The sequence below is a fragment of the Amblyraja radiata genome, chromosome 32, assembly GCF_010909765.2.
Source record: "Amblyraja radiata isolate CabotCenter1 chromosome 32, sAmbRad1.1.pri, whole genome shotgun sequence".
Lineage (NCBI taxonomy): Eukaryota > Metazoa > Chordata > Chondrichthyes > Rajiformes > Rajidae > Amblyraja > Amblyraja radiata.
In genome coordinates this window covers 1683926-1701960 of record NC_045987.1, presented here as the reverse complement: position 1 = coordinate 1701960, position 18035 = coordinate 1683926, and the positions used below count along the sequence as shown (strand labels likewise).

The following is an 18035-nucleotide window of genomic DNA, read 5'->3' as shown; positions in this document are numbered from 1 at the left end:
CTCCGCGATGTTGTTCCCGGCGGTCTCAGCTCACCGGAGCTCCAGCGCGGAGACCCAGGCAAGGCATCGCCCGCTCCGCGATAGCGCTCTAGCGCTGTGCCGCCGCCGAAGCCGAGGTTCTGGGCGGTCCCCGACAGGAAACGCCGCTCCAGGCCCGCTGGTAGGCCGCGAGGACGGGTCGAAGCTGCAGCCCGGAGAAAAGCTGCCTCTCCGACCAGGTAGGGACCCTGAAGGATAGTTTCCCCCTCCCCCCCCCCCCCCCACATAAAAAAAGTCTAGACCTCCAAACAAAACACTTTACTAACTAAAATAAAAAATAAAAAGATGAAGAGACAGACAGCTGCTGGCTGGGCAGCCGTGCACTCTCAGTCTGAAGAAGAGTCTCGACCCGAAACATCACCCATTCCTTCTCTCCAGAGATGCTGCCTGTCCCGCTGAGTTACTCCATCAATGTGTGTCTACAACCAGTGGTTCCTGTGTGAATTCTCTGCATTCTGTAAATGTAGGACATGTTCACTCACTGATAGCGTCTGATTATGCAGAATGTTACCAGAATATCAATAGCTGAATCATAAATGTGAAATACGGAAAATGAACGTTTTTTTAATGGAAAATTGGTTGCTTTAAATGGGGAAATAAAAACCATTTGGTACAATCAACATTATACCCGCACGATAACATCGTATTCTATAGTTTAAGGATTTATACCAAGGAAATTCTGATTGAAGAACATATTTGATGGTCATGAACCCGAAATTCATTGGGTTTAGGAAGGTTCGAGTCATCAGTGCCTCGTCTCCTTCCACACGAACATTGAACTCGGAGAGAACAATTTAGCTACTGAGATAAGTCCCACTATTGACATTAATAAAGAATTCATTCTGACTGCTTGAAACAGTCTTACACCAAGAACTAACGGTGAGTGGGTTACCTGAAAATCAATTTGCCCAGTTCCCTCTCTCAACGGCTAGACTACATCGCAACACTTCTAGAATATTCTTTAACCAAACCCTTGAACTACAATATCCTAAATAGAGGACAGTTCCTAATCTAGAGATCCTAGCCTAAGTCACAACAGTAAAACACCTCCTTAATTCTGCCACGCCACCATTTTAAGAATGCTATTGGTTACATCAATGTAATGGGATCGAGTATAAATAATCTTTAAATCAAATCAATCCCAGCGTCAATCAATAAAAAGTCAACACTTCATGTTCAGACCTCGCGCAATGGAGCTATCTTGGAAATAAAATCCATTGAGAATTCTAAATTGAACAACAAAGACCATCATATTGACCATCACAGGCCATTAGAGTGTCTGTAATAAATGAAGACAATGCTGTTGGCGTTCACAATGCATCAGGTGAAGTTCACCCTGTTCTATCGTGTTGCCCATTTTACCACCAACTTCAATCTTGCCAATTTCCACATCCTGCCGACAGCTAGCTTTGTTCCAAGAACAACAAACCCCACATGACTGTTATTTCTACACCACTCTATCACCACTAGTGTTCCAGCTGCAGACAATAAAGTAAATACATTAAGAATACTTAATTGTGGATGTTTTCGCCCAAAGAGTGCGATTCTCAACCTAGTGAAGCCTTCAGTCTCTTGCTTGCCACTGCCAGAGTGGTCAACTAAATAATAATGGAACCCACTGCACTACACTCTCAAATAGATGAAATATCCTCCTAACTACTGAGAGACCCTTATTAACTAACTTGTATAATTAGCACTATTCAAGTAAAAGTCCATTGTACTTATATTCAGTAATAAAACCTTCCACTACTTTACTTCTCACAAAGCTGGCTTCCGCTGAGAATGCCCGTGGCCAGCAAGCTGGTGGTCCTGACCCACGCACCCTTCAAGCCCATTGAACCATCATAGAACCTCGTATGGCACACTCTGGCTCCGCCAGGATCCCAACAGCCCATCCTTTGCCCAAGGAGGGTGGGGGTGAAAAAATGTTAACCCGACACACTCCTGCCTTGACCAGGGTTGGCCTTGCGTAAAATCCATACTCCTGCTTCATCTGCTCAAAGCGACAAAGCTCCCGGATGGCTCCGATCCATTCCTATCCAGGACTTCCAATAACCCGATCTTCCTCTGAAGAAGATACAACAGAGGCGTATTCAGGTTCTCCTCCGTCCCATCACGGACACTCCGCCACCTTCACTGAAGAGGTGGCTTTCTCAAATGGGAGCAGTTACAATTGATGATTCCAATTCCATCTTCCTTTTCCTCACAAGATATCATCATAGTCCAGTAACTTGGAGCGCTGCCTGGATTTCCACAGTCTATAGAGACGGAAGTCAAAGTACGTCTCGATCATTCGCTTGCCTGGAAGTCAACGGGAGAACAGTCAGTCAGTTAAAGACAGACACAAAATGCTGGAGTAACTCAGTGGGACAACACAGGCAGCATCTCTGGAGAGAAGGAATGGGTGACATTTTGGGTCGAGACCCTTCTTCAGACTGAGAGTCAGGAGAGTGGGAGACATAGAAACATAGAAATTAGGTGCAGGAGTAGGCCATTCGGCCCTTCGAGCCTGCACCGCCATTCAATATGATCATGGCTGATCATCCAACTCAGTATCCCGTACCTGCCTTCTCTCCATACCCTCTGATCCCCTTAGCCACAAGGGCCACATCTAACTCCCTCTTAAATATAGCCAATGAACTGGCCTCGACTACCCTCTGTGGCAGAGAGTTCCAGAGATTCACCACTCTCTGTGTGAAAAAAAGTTCTTCTCATCTCGGTTTTAAAGGATTTCCCCCTTATCCTTAAGCTGTGACCCCTTGTCCTGGACTTCCCCAACATCGGGAGCAATCTTCCTGCATCTAGCCTGTCCAACCCCTTAAGGATTTTATAAGTTTCTATAAGATCCCCTCTCAATCTCCTAAATTCTAGAGAGTATAAACCAAGTCTATCCAGTCTTTCTTCATAAGACAGTCCTGACATCCCTGGAATCAGTCTGGTGAACCTTCTCTGCACTCCCTCTATGGCAATAATGTCCTTCCTCAGATTTGGAGACCAAAACTGTACGCAATAATCCAGGTGTGGTCTCATCAAGACCCTGTACAACTGCAGTAGAACCTCCCTGCTCCTATACTCAAATCCTTTTGCTATGAAAGCTAACATACCATTCGCTTTCTTCACTGCCTGCTGCACCTGCATGCCCACTTTCAATGACTAGAGATATGTACTTGGAGAGCCAATGTTTTTGACTTGGCATTATTATTGTTTTTACTTCTTTATAGTTTGCAGAGTACTGAGTTTACATGTCTGTTGATTCACATTTTTGTGCCTGTGGTTCTTTGGATTTTCAAATCTGAACATACCTTCAGCAGAAAGTTCCAACGGAGACTCAAAGGAGATGCGATGGGGCCTCATCAGATCCTTTAGGCTCTGGAAAAGCTGAAGAAAGCAAAAAGCATTGTATTCATTTGAAGGAAGCAATCCCGGTGTAAGTGGATGTGCTGGCCAGTATTATTCCAGCACTCTGGGAGAGAGCGAGGCTGATGGGAGCACACTGATCAATGGTGAACACGGCAACAGAAATGCCAAGAACCGCAGGCAAATGTCCCGGCAAGTGCCGCGGGAACGGGCAAGAGCGGGAGGTCAAAGAACTCTCCGTGGTGGTCGGTCGGTCGGTCGAGAGCAGGCGGCACGAGTGCCAGAGGTCGGCCGACGATGGGTCTCCAAGAGAACAAAGGTGGGGACCACGGAGTGAACTTCCTCCTGCCTCCCCCCCATAACCCCTGACCCCCGACCCCGGTACCAGTCCCCATAACCCCTGACCCCCGTACCAGCCCCATAACCCCTGGCCCCCGTACCAGTCCCCATAACCCCTGACCCCCGTAACCTACAAACCTGCACGTCTTTGGAGTGTGGGAGGAAACCGGAGCACCCGAAGAAAACCCACGCGGTCACGGGGAGAACGTACAAACTCCGTACAGACAGCACCCGTAGTCAGGATCGAACCCGGGTCCCTGGTGCTGTGAGGCAGCAACTCTACCGCTGCACTTGTAAGTGTACTGGAGACATGGATCAACCCCAGGGATTGGTTACAGAGGCTGCAGGTGATGCCCGCCCATAGGTGAGGCCTACCTTTTCTCCGTTGGGGTTGCCCAGGATGTAGCAGCCCATCACGTGGATCACGTTGGCCTCAGTGTTGATCTTGCTCATCATCCTGCTGAGTCGCTTCCAAAACCTGCGCCCAAAACAACAATGGTTTAAACTGCAATGCAGGAGACTGCACAGGTAAAACAGGCTAAGGTCATAAGGTCACAAGTGATAGGAGCAGAATTAGGCCATTTGGCCCATCAAGTCTACTCCACCATTCAATCATGGCTGATCTATCTCTCCCTCCTAACAATTCAATTCAATTCAATTTATTGTCATTTGGACCCCTTGAGGTCCAAACGAAATGCCGTTTCTGCAGCCATATATTACAAACAAATAGACCCAAGACACAACATATTTTACATAAACATCCATCACATCGCTGTGATGGAAGGCCAAAAAAACTTTTCTCTCCACTGCACTCTCCCCCCCGATGTCAGAGTCAAAGTCAAAGCCCCCGGCGGGCGATGGCGATTGTCCCGTGGTCATTTAAGCCACGCCGGGTGATGCAAGGTCGCACACCGGGTCTTGGTGTTAGAGCCCCCGGCGTGCGCTCGCAAACTCCCGCGGCCATTCCAAGCCGCGTGGGGCGGTGATGTAGGCCCCGCTCCAGGAGCTCTTCAACCCCGCAACTCGGGCGGGAGAAGTCGCCGTTGCGGGAGCCCTGAAAAGCGGTCTCCCTCCAGGGACCCGCGGGCTCCCGGTGCCGCCGTCCGCCAAACCCGCAGTTGCAGCCACCGAATCTCCGGGGGTCGGGCCGCAGCAGCGTCCACCACAGCTCCACCCGCTCCGGACTCGGCCAGCTCCGCGACGGTGAGGTGAGTGTCGGCACTGGAGCCCCCGGTCGTCCTGTTGGAGGCCGCTCCTCGTTGCAGCCCCAACGACAACGGAGACCGGACAAAGAAAAGGTCGGGTCTCCCGTGCAGGGAGAGATTTAAAAGTTACCCCCAACCCCCCACAAACATACCCCAACAAAAATAACAAAAACTACATTAAAACATAGACATAAAATAATAAAAACGCAGACGGACTGCAGAGGCCGCTGCAGACGAGAGTCGCGCCGCCTCTCCTGCCTTCTCCCCGTAACCCCTGACACCCGTACTAATCAAGAATCTATCTATGTTGGGGAAGTCCAGAACAAGGGGTCACAGTTTAAGGATAAGGGGGAAATCATTTAGGACCGAGATGAGAAAAAAAATTTTCACACAGAGAGTGGTGAATCTCTGGAATTCTCTGCCACAGAATAATAACTTTATAATAACTTTATTTATAAAGCACTTTAAACAACTACAGTTGCCACAGAAGGTAGTTGAGGCCAGTTCATTGGCTATATTTAAGAGGGAGTTAGATGTGGCCCTTGTGGCTAAAGGGATCAGGGGGTATGGAGAGAAGGCAGGTACAGGATACTGAGTTGGATGATCAGCCATGATCATATTGAATGGCGGTGCAGGCTCGAAGGGCCGAATGGCCTACTCCTGCACCTATTTTCTATGTTTCTATCTCTGCCTTAAAAATACCTACTGACTTGGCCTCCACAGCCTTCTGTGGCAAAGAATTCCACAGATTCACCTCCCTCTGTCTAAAGAAATTAACTTACAGTGTGGACTGACTCAGGCAACTGGCAGGTACATAGAACACTCCTATTGTTCTCATGTTTTAAGGTGAGGGGTGGAGAGGGGGGGTGGCAAAAAGGTGGGACTAGTGTAGCTGGGACATGTTGGCCAGTGTGGACAAGTTGGGCCGAGGGGCACGTTTCCACACTGTATCACTCTATGAATCCTTCCTGAAAATATCTATCCAATTCCCTCGTGATAGTCTGGATTAAAACCTCCCCACGTTAAATATTATATCCCATTGAGCTGCTGTTCCTGCTTGGCCCATATCCCTCCAAACCTGTCCTATCCATGTACCTGTCTGTTTCTTAAACGTTGGGATAGTCCCAACCTCAACCACCTCCTCCGGCAGCTATTTCCATACGCCCACCACCCTTTGTGTGAACAAGTTACCCCTCAGATTCCTATTACATCGTTCCCCCTTCTCACCTTAAAACATTTGCTATTTTTATCCAGATTGTCAGCATCTGCAGATTTTTTGATTTTCCAAAGGATTCAAGACTACAGAATTAAAGGACCTCCTTTAGGAAGGAGATGAGGAGGCATTTCTTTAGTCAGAGGGTGGTGAATCTGTGGAATTCTTTGCCACCGAAGGCTGTGGAGGCCAAGTCAATGGATATTTTTAAGGCAGAGATAGATAGATTCTTGATTAGTACGGGTGTTGGGGGTTGAGAGGGAGAGATAGATCAGCCATGATTGAATGGCGGAGTGGACTTGATGGGCCGAATGGCCTAATTCTGCTCCTGTCATAGATGAAGATGAACCAGAGAGCTGTCCTGAGCTACTATCCCCTCATTGGGGTCCCTTGGACCATCTTTGATCGGACTTTACTGGACTTTATCTAAACATTATTCACATTATTCCCCTTATCATGTATCTGTACACCGTGGACTCGATTGTAATCATGTGTTGTCTTTCCACTGACTGGATAGCGCGCAACAAAAGCTGTTCACTGTACCTCGGTACACGTGACAATAAACTAAACTCACACATTTAAAAAATACTAGACCAAGTGCAGACCCGTTGGGTCTGAGAGGGGGATGGGGAGAGAGACGTGGGGGAGGGGGGGATGGGGAGGGAGGGGAGGAAGGAGGGGAGCGGGGTGGGGGGAGCGAGGGGAAGGAGTGGGGAGAGTGGAGGGGAAGGGGGAGAGATGAGGAAGAGTGGGGAGGGAGGAAGGAGAGGGGTAGGGGGAGTGATGAAGAGGGGACCGAGGGGTAGGGGGAAGGGGGTGGGGGGATAGAGGGAAGGGGGTGGGGTAGAGAGGGAAGGGGGGTGGGGGAGAGAGGGAAGGGGGGTGGGGGAGGGATGAGGAGAGGGAGAGGTGTGGGGAGGGAGGGGTAGAGGGGTAGCGGGAGTGGTGGAAGAGGGACGGGGGAGTGGTGGAAGAGGAACAGAGGGGCAGGGGAAGGGTGGGGGAGAGAGGGGAAAAGAGAGGGGTGGGGTAAGGGGAGAGAAGCGGAAGAGTGGGGAGGGAGGGGTAGGGGGAGTGGTGGAAGAGGGACAGAGCGGTATGGGGAAGGGGGGTGGGGGAGAGAGGGATGGGTGGGAGAGGGAGAGGGAAACATAGAAATTAAGTGCAGGAGTAGGCCATTCGGCCCTTTGAGCCTGCACCACCATTTAATATGATCATGGCTGATCATCCAACTCAGTATCCCGTACCTGCCTTCTCTCCATACCCCCTGATCCCTTTAGCCACAAGGGCCACATCTAACTCCCTCTTAAGTTCCGATTGGACATATGTGAGCATTGGGCATTGTGACATCACACGATGGAACGTTCACCAGGGGCTGGGGCTGGGGCTGCTTCTATGGGTGAGAAGCCAGTTTATTTTTGAAATATTGGGGGGGGGGGGGGAGGGTTTTGATTAAAAATGTGTACTTAAACACGACGAAATGTAATGAGGAGCGGATACTTAGAAAGAAAAGTGAAATCTCTACCGAAATGGAAAAGATGTCGGCGATTCTGCGTCTGGTTTCGGAGTTGCAGTGAATCAAAGGAAGAAAGGCGGCCAGCAGCCGTCCATGTAAATGGATCCATTCCGATTGGACATCTGCGAGTATTGGGCATTGTGACATCACACGATGGAATGAATCAAAAGGAAGAAAGGCAGCCGGCAGCCGGCAGCCGGACGGCAGGCACACAGTTTTATATATTAAATAGAAGATATACAATACGCTAATGTACATATGAAATGTACTTGGCTTACAGAATTAAATCCTCTTCCTTCTCCACTTTGGCAAAGGTGGCAACCTTGTTTTTCAGCAGGTACAGATGACCCGGACCCCCCTAGATAAAAAACACACAGAACCCGTCAATATGTGAACAGTTGCCAAGGCGACAGCTCATTTGCATCCTTCTACTCCAACATGTTGTGTGTATCAACGACAGGCTGCGTTAAGACAATTTTACAAGATGCTTTCTTTAGTTTAGTTAAAGGGCCGGTCCCACTCTGCAATTTTTTCAGCGACTGCCGGCATCATTGACTGACGTATCAGGTCACCGAAAAATTCACGCCGTGACGGCGTATAGACGGGCGGCGTTTTTCCAAGTGTCGCAACATTTTTTTTGTCGCCGCTGGATTCTGAAATGTTCAAAATCTTTTGGCGACACTGATATGATGCCGGCAGTCACCGAAAAAATCACCGAGTGCGACAGGCCCTTTAGGGATACAATGTGGAAACACCGAGTCCACATCACCCAGCAATCCCCGCACACTAACACTATCCTACACACACTGGGGACAATTTACAACCTTTACCGAAGCCAATTAACGTACAAACCCGCAAGTCATTGGAGTGTGGGAGAAAGCTGGAGCTCCCGGAGAAAACCCACGCGGTCACGGGAAGAACGTACAAACTCCGCACAGACAGCACCAGTAGACATGATTGTAGCCGGGTCTCTGGCGCTGCCTCTTTGTGTCTAGTACTGGGATCATCCTGGTGAATCTTCACTGTACCCCTTCCAGCTCAATGTCTTCCTTCCCAGAGCAGGATGACTGGATCTACACACAACTCCACGTGATCTCACCAACATCTTGTACATCCCAACTCCTGCAGGCAACACCTCTACCAACAAAGGCAAGCATGCCAGATCATTTCTTCACCGTTCTCTCTCAAAGGTATCAAAGGTATGTTATTGGTCACATTCACATACACCTAGGTGTAGTGAAGTGAAATGCTTCTTGCCATTTTGCAGCACATAAAGAAGGAATACAGACATAACATTAATAAGAGTTTTAAACATAAAGAACATCCCCCCACAATGGTTCCCACCATGAGGGAAGGCACAAAGTCCAGTCCCCAACCCCAGTTCACCCATAGTCGGGCCCATTGAGGCCTCCACAGTTGCCTCTACGGAGGCCCGATGTTCCTGGCCGTTCTCGCCGGGTGATGTTGCTCCGGCGTCAGGAGAGTCCTCTCAGCGGCTTGGGAACCCTGGAACGGCCGCTTCCGCACTGGAGGCCGCGGCTTCCGAAGCCGACAAGGCCGCGCCGGTTGGAGCTCCACAACTGCCGATCTCATCTAGAGATCCCAGGCTCCCGGTGTAAAGTTCAGCGCCGCCGCCCGCAGCTGGTCGCACCACAGTCCCACAGCTCTGCGATGTTTTCCTCAGCGATCTTCAGCTCACCGGAGCTCCAGGCAAGGCATCGCCCGCTCCGCGATAGCGCTCCAGCGCTGTGCCGCCGCCGAAGCCGTGGTTCTGGGCGGTCCCCGACAGGAAACGCCGCTCCAGGCCCGCTGGTAGGCCGCGAGGACGGGTCGAAGCTGCAGCCCGGAGAAAAGCTGCCTCTCCGACCAGGTAGGGACCCTGAAAGGTAGTTTCCCCCTCCCCCCCCACCCATAAAAAAGTCTAGACCTCCAAACAAAACACTTTAACTAACTTAAAATAAAAATAAAAAGATGAAAAGACAGACAGCTGCTGGCTGGGCAGCCGTGCACAGGACAGCGCCCCCCCCCCCCCCTCCCATCACCACATTCAGGGAACTGTGTGGAAACTCCATGGAAGAGACGTGGCAGGCACGGTGGTGCAGCGGTAGAGTTGCTGTCTCACAGACACCTGTTCCTGCCTGTCTATGAGACTCACCTGGCAGAAGATCAGCAGCTTGGAGATCTTGCAGCCTCTCCGATACGTGGTCAGCTTCTTCTCTATCTCCTCTGCGAGGAAACACAAGTGATTTCTCATTGAGTTGTGGAGTCACAGAGTGAGGAAACAGGCCCTTCGGCCCAACTTACCCATACTGGCCAACATGTCCCAGCTACACTAGCCCCACCTGCCTGTGTTTGGCCCATACCCCTCTAAACCTGCCTGATCCATGTACCTGTCCAAATGTCTCTTACACATTATGTAATCCCTGCCTCAACTACCTCCTCTGGCAGCCATATACCCACCAGCCTTTATGTAAAAAATGGCTCCTATCAAATCTTTCTTAAAATCTATGTCATCTTAAAACATTTTCTGTTATTAAATCTTGAAGATAGACTCAAAGTGTTGGAGTAACTCAGCGAGTCAGGCAGCATTTCTGGAGAAAAATGATGGGTCAGGATCCTTCTTCAGTTCCGAAACGTCACCTATCCACGTTCTCCAGATGCTGCCTGACCCGTTTAGTCCAGCGGAAGAATGTTACTCCAGCACTTTCTGTCAATCTTTGGTATAAACCAGCATCTGCAGTTCCTTCCTGCTAACCTATTGAATCTTTCGCCCGCTCACCCTAAAATGTCTGTTGCACCTGTGAGTACGACGGTAACACTGTCCTACACATCATTTATACATTTGTACCAAGACAATTAACCTGCAACCCGTTCCTTTAGGAAGGAAACGATAAGGAGTTTCTTTAGGCAGAGGGTGACGAATCTGTGGAATTCGTTGCCACAGAGGCCATGAGTGGATATTCTTAAGGCAGAGATAGATAGATTCTTGATTAGTACGGGTGTCAGGGGTTATGGGGAGAAGGCAGGAGAATGGGGTTACGAGGGAGAGGTAGATCAGCCATGATTGAATGGCGGAGTAGCCTTGATGGGCCGAATGGCCTAATTCTGCTCCTGTCACTTTTGAGCTAAACCTGTACGTCTTTGGAGTGTGGGAGGAAACTGAAGATCTCAGAGAAAGCCCACGCATGTCACGGGGAGAACGTACAAACTCCATGCAGACAGCACCCGTAGTCGGGATCGAACCCGGGTCTCTGGCGCTGTGAGGCAGCAACTCTACCGCTGCGTCACCGTGCCGACCTATGATTGACAGAGCCCGCAACCATGGATAATGATGGACTATTTCATCCCTTGTGTACACAGGATCTAACTTAAGCCAAAATGTATCTTATATGAGAAAGGTGGAGCCCACAATGCTCAATTGTTGACTGTGGGCTAGGTGATAATGTAATCCAGACAATTAAACTCAACAGGACGATTATCTGGATTACTGGTTCCCACCTACCCCACAGCCAACAATGCACCATTGTGGGCTCCACCTTTCCTTCATCATCGTTACTTTTTTGCATATCTTTCATTCATTTGTTCTTTATCTCTCCTCCCTTTCCCCTCCCTCTCAGTCTGAAGAAGGGCCTCGACCCGTAAAGTCAGCTATTTTATTTTCCAGTGATGCTGCCTGACCCGCTGAGTTACTCCAGCTTTTTGTGTCAATCGTCGGTTTATACCAGCACCTGCAGTTCCTTCCTACACATTAATCTTTGACATAGAAAATAGGTGCAGGAGTGGGCCATTCGGCCCTTCGGGCCAGCACCGCCATTCAATATGCTCATGGCTGATCATCCAGAATCAGTACCTCGTTCCTGCTTTCTCCCCATATCCCCTGATTCCGTTAGCCCCAAGAGCCACATCCAACTCTCTCTTGAATACATGCTTCTGGACAACTGGGCCTTCAACAACCACTGCAACGTTGAGATTCACTCACCCAAGATGTCATCAAATGTAGCGTGTTCATGGTCCTGTCAAGAAATGAAAGACATTATTTCACCCTTTAAACATATCGCATTGTTGAGTGACCTTGCAGCCTCATCAGGACCTGCTTTGAAAAAGTATTCAGCTGAAGTCACCTATCGGGGTGAGACAGCAAATTCCTAATCTCTTCTTTAGACTTTACAGATATAGCGCGGAAACAGGCCCTTCGACCAACCATGGCTTCTGTAAATTGTCCAGAGTGAGTCGGACAGAACTAGTGTCCAGGGGGATCGCTGGTCAGCATGGACTCGGTGGGCTGAAGGGCCTGTTTCCGTGCTGTATCTCCAAACTAAACTAAATTGGACTGTATGGACAGGACGTTTTGGGTCGGGACCCTTCATCAAACTGTGGGAGATGGAACGAGTCAGGAGTGACGTCGGCAGCTCCGTACGCTAACACTGAAATCAGTTATAAAGAGGTCCATTAAAGCGAGGTCTTCCCTTCCACTAAAGCAGACTAGAAACCCAAGTACAAACGTCCAAACACCAGCTCCCAACTCAGGCCACTTTGTGTGCTGGACAATAGACAATAGACAATAGACAATAGGTGCAGGATTAGGCCATTCGGCCCTTCGAGCCAGCACCACCATTCAATGTGATCATGGCCGATCATCCCCAAACAGTAAGAAGGAACTGCAGATGCTGGAAAATCGAAGGTGCACAAAAAAGTTGGAGAAACTCAGCGGGTGCAGCAGCATCTATGGAGCGAAGGAAAAAGGCAACGTTTCGGGACGAAACGTTGCCTTTTTCCTTCGCTCCATAGATGCTGCTGCACCCGTTGATTTTCTCCAGCTTTTTTGTGTATCCCCAAACAGTACCCCGTTCCTGCCTTCTCCCCATATCCCCTGACTCCGCTATTGCTAAGCCCTATCTAGCTCTCTCTTGAAAACAGAAGTGGATCTGCGATCGTCCACTCTATTAAACCTCGACTCCAATCCCCTTTAACACTGTGGAAGGCCCGAATGTAATCACGTATTGTCTTTCCGCTGACTGGTTAGCATGCAGCAGATGCTTTTCACTGTACCTCAGTACATGTGACAATAAACTAAACTGAAGTTGTACTCACATAGAGGATGGGGATGATGGAGGAATCGTCTCTGCGGATAATGGTCGGGATGTATTCTGCCTTCGGCACCTTGGATGAAATCAGCTGTAAAGGAAGTGAAAGCAAACAGTGAATAGTGAACAGAATAGAAACCAACTTAGCGAATAGTGAAAGGCCCGGATAGAGTGGATGTGGAGAAGATGTTTCCACTAGTGGGAGAGTCCAGGACCAGAGGTCCCAGCCTCAGAATTATAGGACGTTCCTTTAGGAAGGAGATGAGGAGGAATTTCTTTAGTCAGAGGGTGGTGAATCTGTGGAATTCATTGCCGGACGGCTGTCTGACCTGCTGAGTTACTCCAGCACTCTGTGTGCCTACCTTCAGTATAAATCAGCATCTGCATATTTATGTTTACTAACTTGGGCTGTTTAATAACTTCAAACCAGTGTAATGGAGTCATACAGCGTAGAAACAGACCCGCTGGCTTGACTTGCCCACACCGACCAACATGTCCCATCTACACTAGTCCCATTGCCTGTGTTTGGCCCATATCCCTCTAAACCTGTCCTATCCATGGACCTGTCCAAATGTTTCTTAAACATTGCGATGGTACTTGCCTCAACTACCTCCTCTGGCAGCTCGTTCCATACACCCACCACCCTTTACATAAAAAAGTTACCCTTCAGATTCCTATTAAATCTTTTCCCAATTCACCTTCATCCTATGTCCTCTGGTCCTCGATTCCCCTACTCTGGGCAAGAGACTCTGTGCGTCTATTCGATCTATTCCTCTCATGATTTTGTCCACCTCGACAAGATCACCCCTCATCCTCCTGCGCTCCATGGAATAGAGACCCAGCCTGCTCAACCTCTCCCTGTAGCTCAGGCCCTCTGGTCCTGCAAAGATTCTCATAAATCTTCTCTGTACTCTTTCCAGCTTGACAACATCTTTCCTATAATATGGTTTGCACTAAATGTTATTAATGTTATTCCCTTTATCGTGTATCTGTACACGGTGGATGGCTCGATTGTAATCATGTATTGGTTATGTCTGAAGAAGGGTTTCGTCCTGAAACGTTGCCTATTTCCTTCGCTCCATAGATGCTGCTGCACCCGCTGAGTTTCTCCAGCACTTTTGTCTACCTATTGGTTATGTTAGTTTAGTTTAGAGATACAGCGCAGAATCAGGCCCTTCGGCCCACCGAGGCCGTGCCGACCAGCGATCGCCAACCAGCAATTGTCTTGCCATTGCCTGGTTAGCACAACAAAGAGCTTCTCACTGTACACCGGTGCACGTGACAAGAAACTGAACTCAAACTCAAAACTGAATACAAGACTCTAAATGTGGCCTTGCCCACGTCATATGTAACTGCAACATGACATCCCCAGTGCTAAATTGGTAACAGTTTTGGTCTCCTAATCTGAGGAAAGACATTCTTGCCATAGAGGGAGTACAGAGAAGGTTCACCAGACTGATTCCTGGGATGTCAGGACTTTCATATGAAGAAAGACTGGATAGACTCGGCTTGTACTCGCTAGAATTTAGAGATTGAGGAGCGATCTTATGGAAACTTACAAAATTCTAAAGGGGCTGGACAGGCTAGATGCAGGAAGATTGTTCCCGATGTTGGGGAAGTCCAGGACAAGGGGTCACAGTTTAAGGATAAGGGGGAAATCCTTTAGGACCGAGATGAGAAAAACATTTTTCACACAGAGAGTGGTGAATCTGTGGAATTCTCTGCCACAGAATGTAGTTGAGGCCAGTTCATTGACTATATTTAAGAGGGAGTTAGATGTGGCCCTTGTGGCTAAAGGGATCAGGGGGTATGGAGAGAAGGCAGGTACAGGATACTGAGTTGGATGATCAGCCATGATCATATTGAATGGCAGGGCAGGCTCGAAGGGCCGAATGGCCTACTCCTGCACCTATTTTCTATGTTTCTAACTGGTAGAGAATACAATACACATACCTTATTAGAAACATAGAAATTAGGTGCAGGAGTAGGCCATTCGGCCCTTCGAGCCTGCACCGCCATTCAATATGATCATGGCTGATCATCCAACTCAGTATCCCGTACCTGCCTTCTCTCCCACATCCCAAAGGGGTGCAGGTTTGTAGGTTGATTGCCCCTAGTGAGTAGGATGTGAATGTGGGATAACATCGAACTAGTCGTGTACAGGTGATCGATGGTCAGCGTGGACTTGATGGGCTGAAGGGCCCATTTCCACACTGGATATTAGACTAAAGGGATCAGGGGGTATGGAGAGAAGGCAGGTACGGGATACTGAGTTGGATGATCAGCCATGATCATATTGAATGGCGGTGCAGGCTCGAAGGGCCGAATGGCCTACTCCTGCACCTATTTTCTATGTAAATGGTTGTTGCAGTTTGGGTGCAGGTTTTTGGCCCCGCTAGACTCACCATAATCTTGGGCGGGACAAAGTCTTCACCGTCACAGGACAGCAGCTCCAGCTCCTTCTCGGCCTCCCAGCTAAGATCGTCAAAGTCATCGTCCGAAGCAGCACACACGCTCTGCAGCTCCTGGCCTGGAGTGAGGCAAGAGAGAGATCAGACACGGGCAGCGTTCCAACTGTGTAGCCTTGCCCAGAAATATTTCATCACACGCGCGGTGGCGACCGAGATCAAGAAGATGTTCGTGTTACTCGTGCCTTCATTACAAGCGCCAATGAGAACGTCTCATGTGGAGATAGTCCAGTTTAATTTAGACATACAGCGGGGAAACAGTTCATTCAGGCCCCCCCCCCCCCCGAGTCTGCCACGACCAGCGATCCCCGCACACTAACACTATTCTACACAGAGGCAACGAGTTTATTGCTCCATTGATGAACCATCTGAGCTCTACAATTAGATTCCATCCAACAACTCATTCTGGGGTGGGAACTTCAATAAGAGTTTAGTTTTAGTTTAGAGATACAGCGCGGAAACAGGCCCTTCGGCCCACCGAGTCCGCGCCGACCATTTATACCAAGCCAATTAACCTACAAACCTGTACGTCTTTGGGGTGTGGAAGGAAACCAAAGGTCTTGGAGAAAACCCACGCAGGTCACAGGGAGAACGTACAAACTCCGTACAGACAGCGCCCGTAGTCAGGATCGAACCCGGGTCTCTGGCGCTGCGCCACCGTGCCGCCCTGCTTGTGGGGTAAATAACGTGATGAAGGAGGACGTCATGCAAACATGAAGGGTCGCACACAACAGCAGTTTCTGGGATAACACAACCAGTTAACAGGTGATCGCTGGTCGGCACGGACCCGGTGGGCTGAAGGGCCTGTTTCCGCGCTGTATCTCTAAACTAAACTAAAAAACGAAACTAAAAAGGCAAGGCAATTATCTGAGGTGAATAGTTACTGGAGAACCTACTCTCTCGAGTTTCACACATCACGTCAGGCTTGACCGGCGTGGGGTCACTCCAGGAACGGCCAAGATTCTTCTCTTGTCGTTCACAAAAACCTGCAAGGAGGAGGCTGTGATTATATACCGAGATGTATAGATGCACAATAATATACAGCATGTATAGATATACCAGTAGCATTGGTAACATAGAACATAGGTACAGGAGTAGGCCATTCAGCCCTTCGAGCCAGCACCGCCATTCAATGAGATCATAGCCGATCATCCAAAATCAGTACCCCGTTCCTGCTTTCTCCCCATATCCCTTGATTCCGTTAGCCCCAAGAGCTAAATCTAACTCTCTCTTGAAAACATCCAGTGAATTGGCCTCCACTGCCTTCGGTGGCAGAGTATTCCACAGATTCACAACTCTCTGGGTGAAAAGGTTTTTCCTCATCTCAGTCCTAAATGGCCTATCCCTTATTCTTAACCTGTGACCCCTGGTTCTGGACTCCCCCCCCAACACCGGGAACAGTTTTCCTGCATCTAGCCTGGCCAATCCTTTTAGAATTTTATGTTTCTATAAAATTGCCTCTCATCCTTCTAAATTGCAGTGAATACAAGCCCAGTCCAATCCCTTAAGAATTGTATTAGACAGCAGGGAATAGCACAACACACACATACGATGATAGGATCATGTACATTGCAGACTAGATATATAATCTGTGGAATTTTAAGGAATAGATATGAAACTAATATCTCACTATTTATACATGCAGCATGCATTGGTCCATAGCTGTTTGTATAACGTATACAATAATACAAGAATTAGAAGGATGAGAGAGGATCTTATTGAAACGTATAAGATAATTAAGGGTTTGGACACGCTAGAGGCAGGAAACGACATACTAATCTCTGGAGAATGTGGATATGTGACATTTCAGGTTGGGACCTTTCTTCAAACAGAATGTTGGGTGGAGAGAGATGCAAAGCTGAAAGAAACGAGTGTCAGGTCAAATGTGTAGGAAGGACCTGCAGATGCTGGTTTAAACCGAAGATAGACACAAAAAGCTGGAGTAACTCAGCGGGACAGACAACATCTCTGGAGAGAAGGAATGGGAGACGTTTTGGGTTGAAAAGAAGAGTCTCGACCCGAAACGTCGCCCATTCCTTCCCTCCAGTGATGCTGCCTGGCCCGCTGAGTTACTCCAGCATTTTGTGTCTCAGGGGTAGGTCAAAGCCTGGCGAATGATAGGTTACAGGGGTGATCTTATAGAGGTGTATAGAATCATGAGAGGAATAGATTTTCTTGCACAGATTCTCTTGCCCAGAATAGAGGAATCGAGAACCATAGGTTCAATGCGAGGGGATGAAGATTTGATAGTCACCTGCGGGATAACGTTTTCCACACAGAGGGTGGTGGGTGTGTGGAATGAGCTGCCAGAGGAGGTAGTTGAAGCTGGGACTATCACAATATTTAAGAAACTTTTAGACAGGTACATGGACAAGACAGGTTTGGAGGGATATGGACCAAGCGCAGGCAGGTGGGACTAGTGTAGATGGGACATGTTGGCCGGTGTGGGCGAGTTGGGCTGAAGGGTCTGTTTCCACGCTGGATATGTCTCTATGAGAGGGGAGGGTCACAACAGAGGGTAAAGGTCAACGGTCGAGGGTGGAGGTCAGCCGAAGAGGTGAGAGGTCAGCCGAAGGGGTGATGGGTCAACGGTAGAGGTGAGAGATCAACAGCAGAGGGTAAAGGTCAACGGGAGAGGGGAAAGGTCAACGGGAGAGGTCAGCCGCAGGGGTCAAATGCTGTCACATGCCGCTGCAGGGAGATGAGGCGGGATCCAGACACCTGATTATCAGGAGGTCGGGCTGACGACCAACAACAAGGGGCCATCTGCCCGACTCCCCTCTGCTCTGCAGTGATTAGCACAGTGTCCCGCCA

At 49.0% G+C, this 18035-nt stretch overlaps 1 protein-coding gene across 2 annotated transcripts in view; it reads right to left on the bottom strand.

The window, feature by feature from the left end:
* Positions 1-1483: 1483 nt before the first annotated feature.
* nsmf (NMDA receptor synaptonuclear signaling and neuronal migration factor) overlaps positions 1484-18035 on the bottom strand; it is a 41449-nt gene continuing 24897 nt past the window's right edge. For both annotated transcript variants that reach the window (XM_033048615.1, XM_033048616.1), the window contains 9 exons: positions 16118-16207; positions 15159-15283; positions 12761-12844; positions 11649-11682; positions 9825-9895; positions 7948-8027; positions 4111-4213; positions 3342-3417; positions 1484-2340 (listed from right to left, as the gene is read on the bottom strand). In XM_033048615.1, coding sequence (XP_032904506.1) covers positions 2243-2340; positions 3342-3417; positions 4111-4213; positions 7948-8027; positions 9825-9895; positions 11649-11682; positions 12761-12844; positions 15159-15283; positions 16118-16207 — 761 coding nt within the window. In that variant the 3' untranslated portion in view covers positions 1484-2242. The remainder of the gene's footprint in view (positions 2341-3341; positions 3418-4110; positions 4214-7947; positions 8028-9824; positions 9896-11648; positions 11683-12760; positions 12845-15158; positions 15284-16117; positions 16208-18035) is intronic.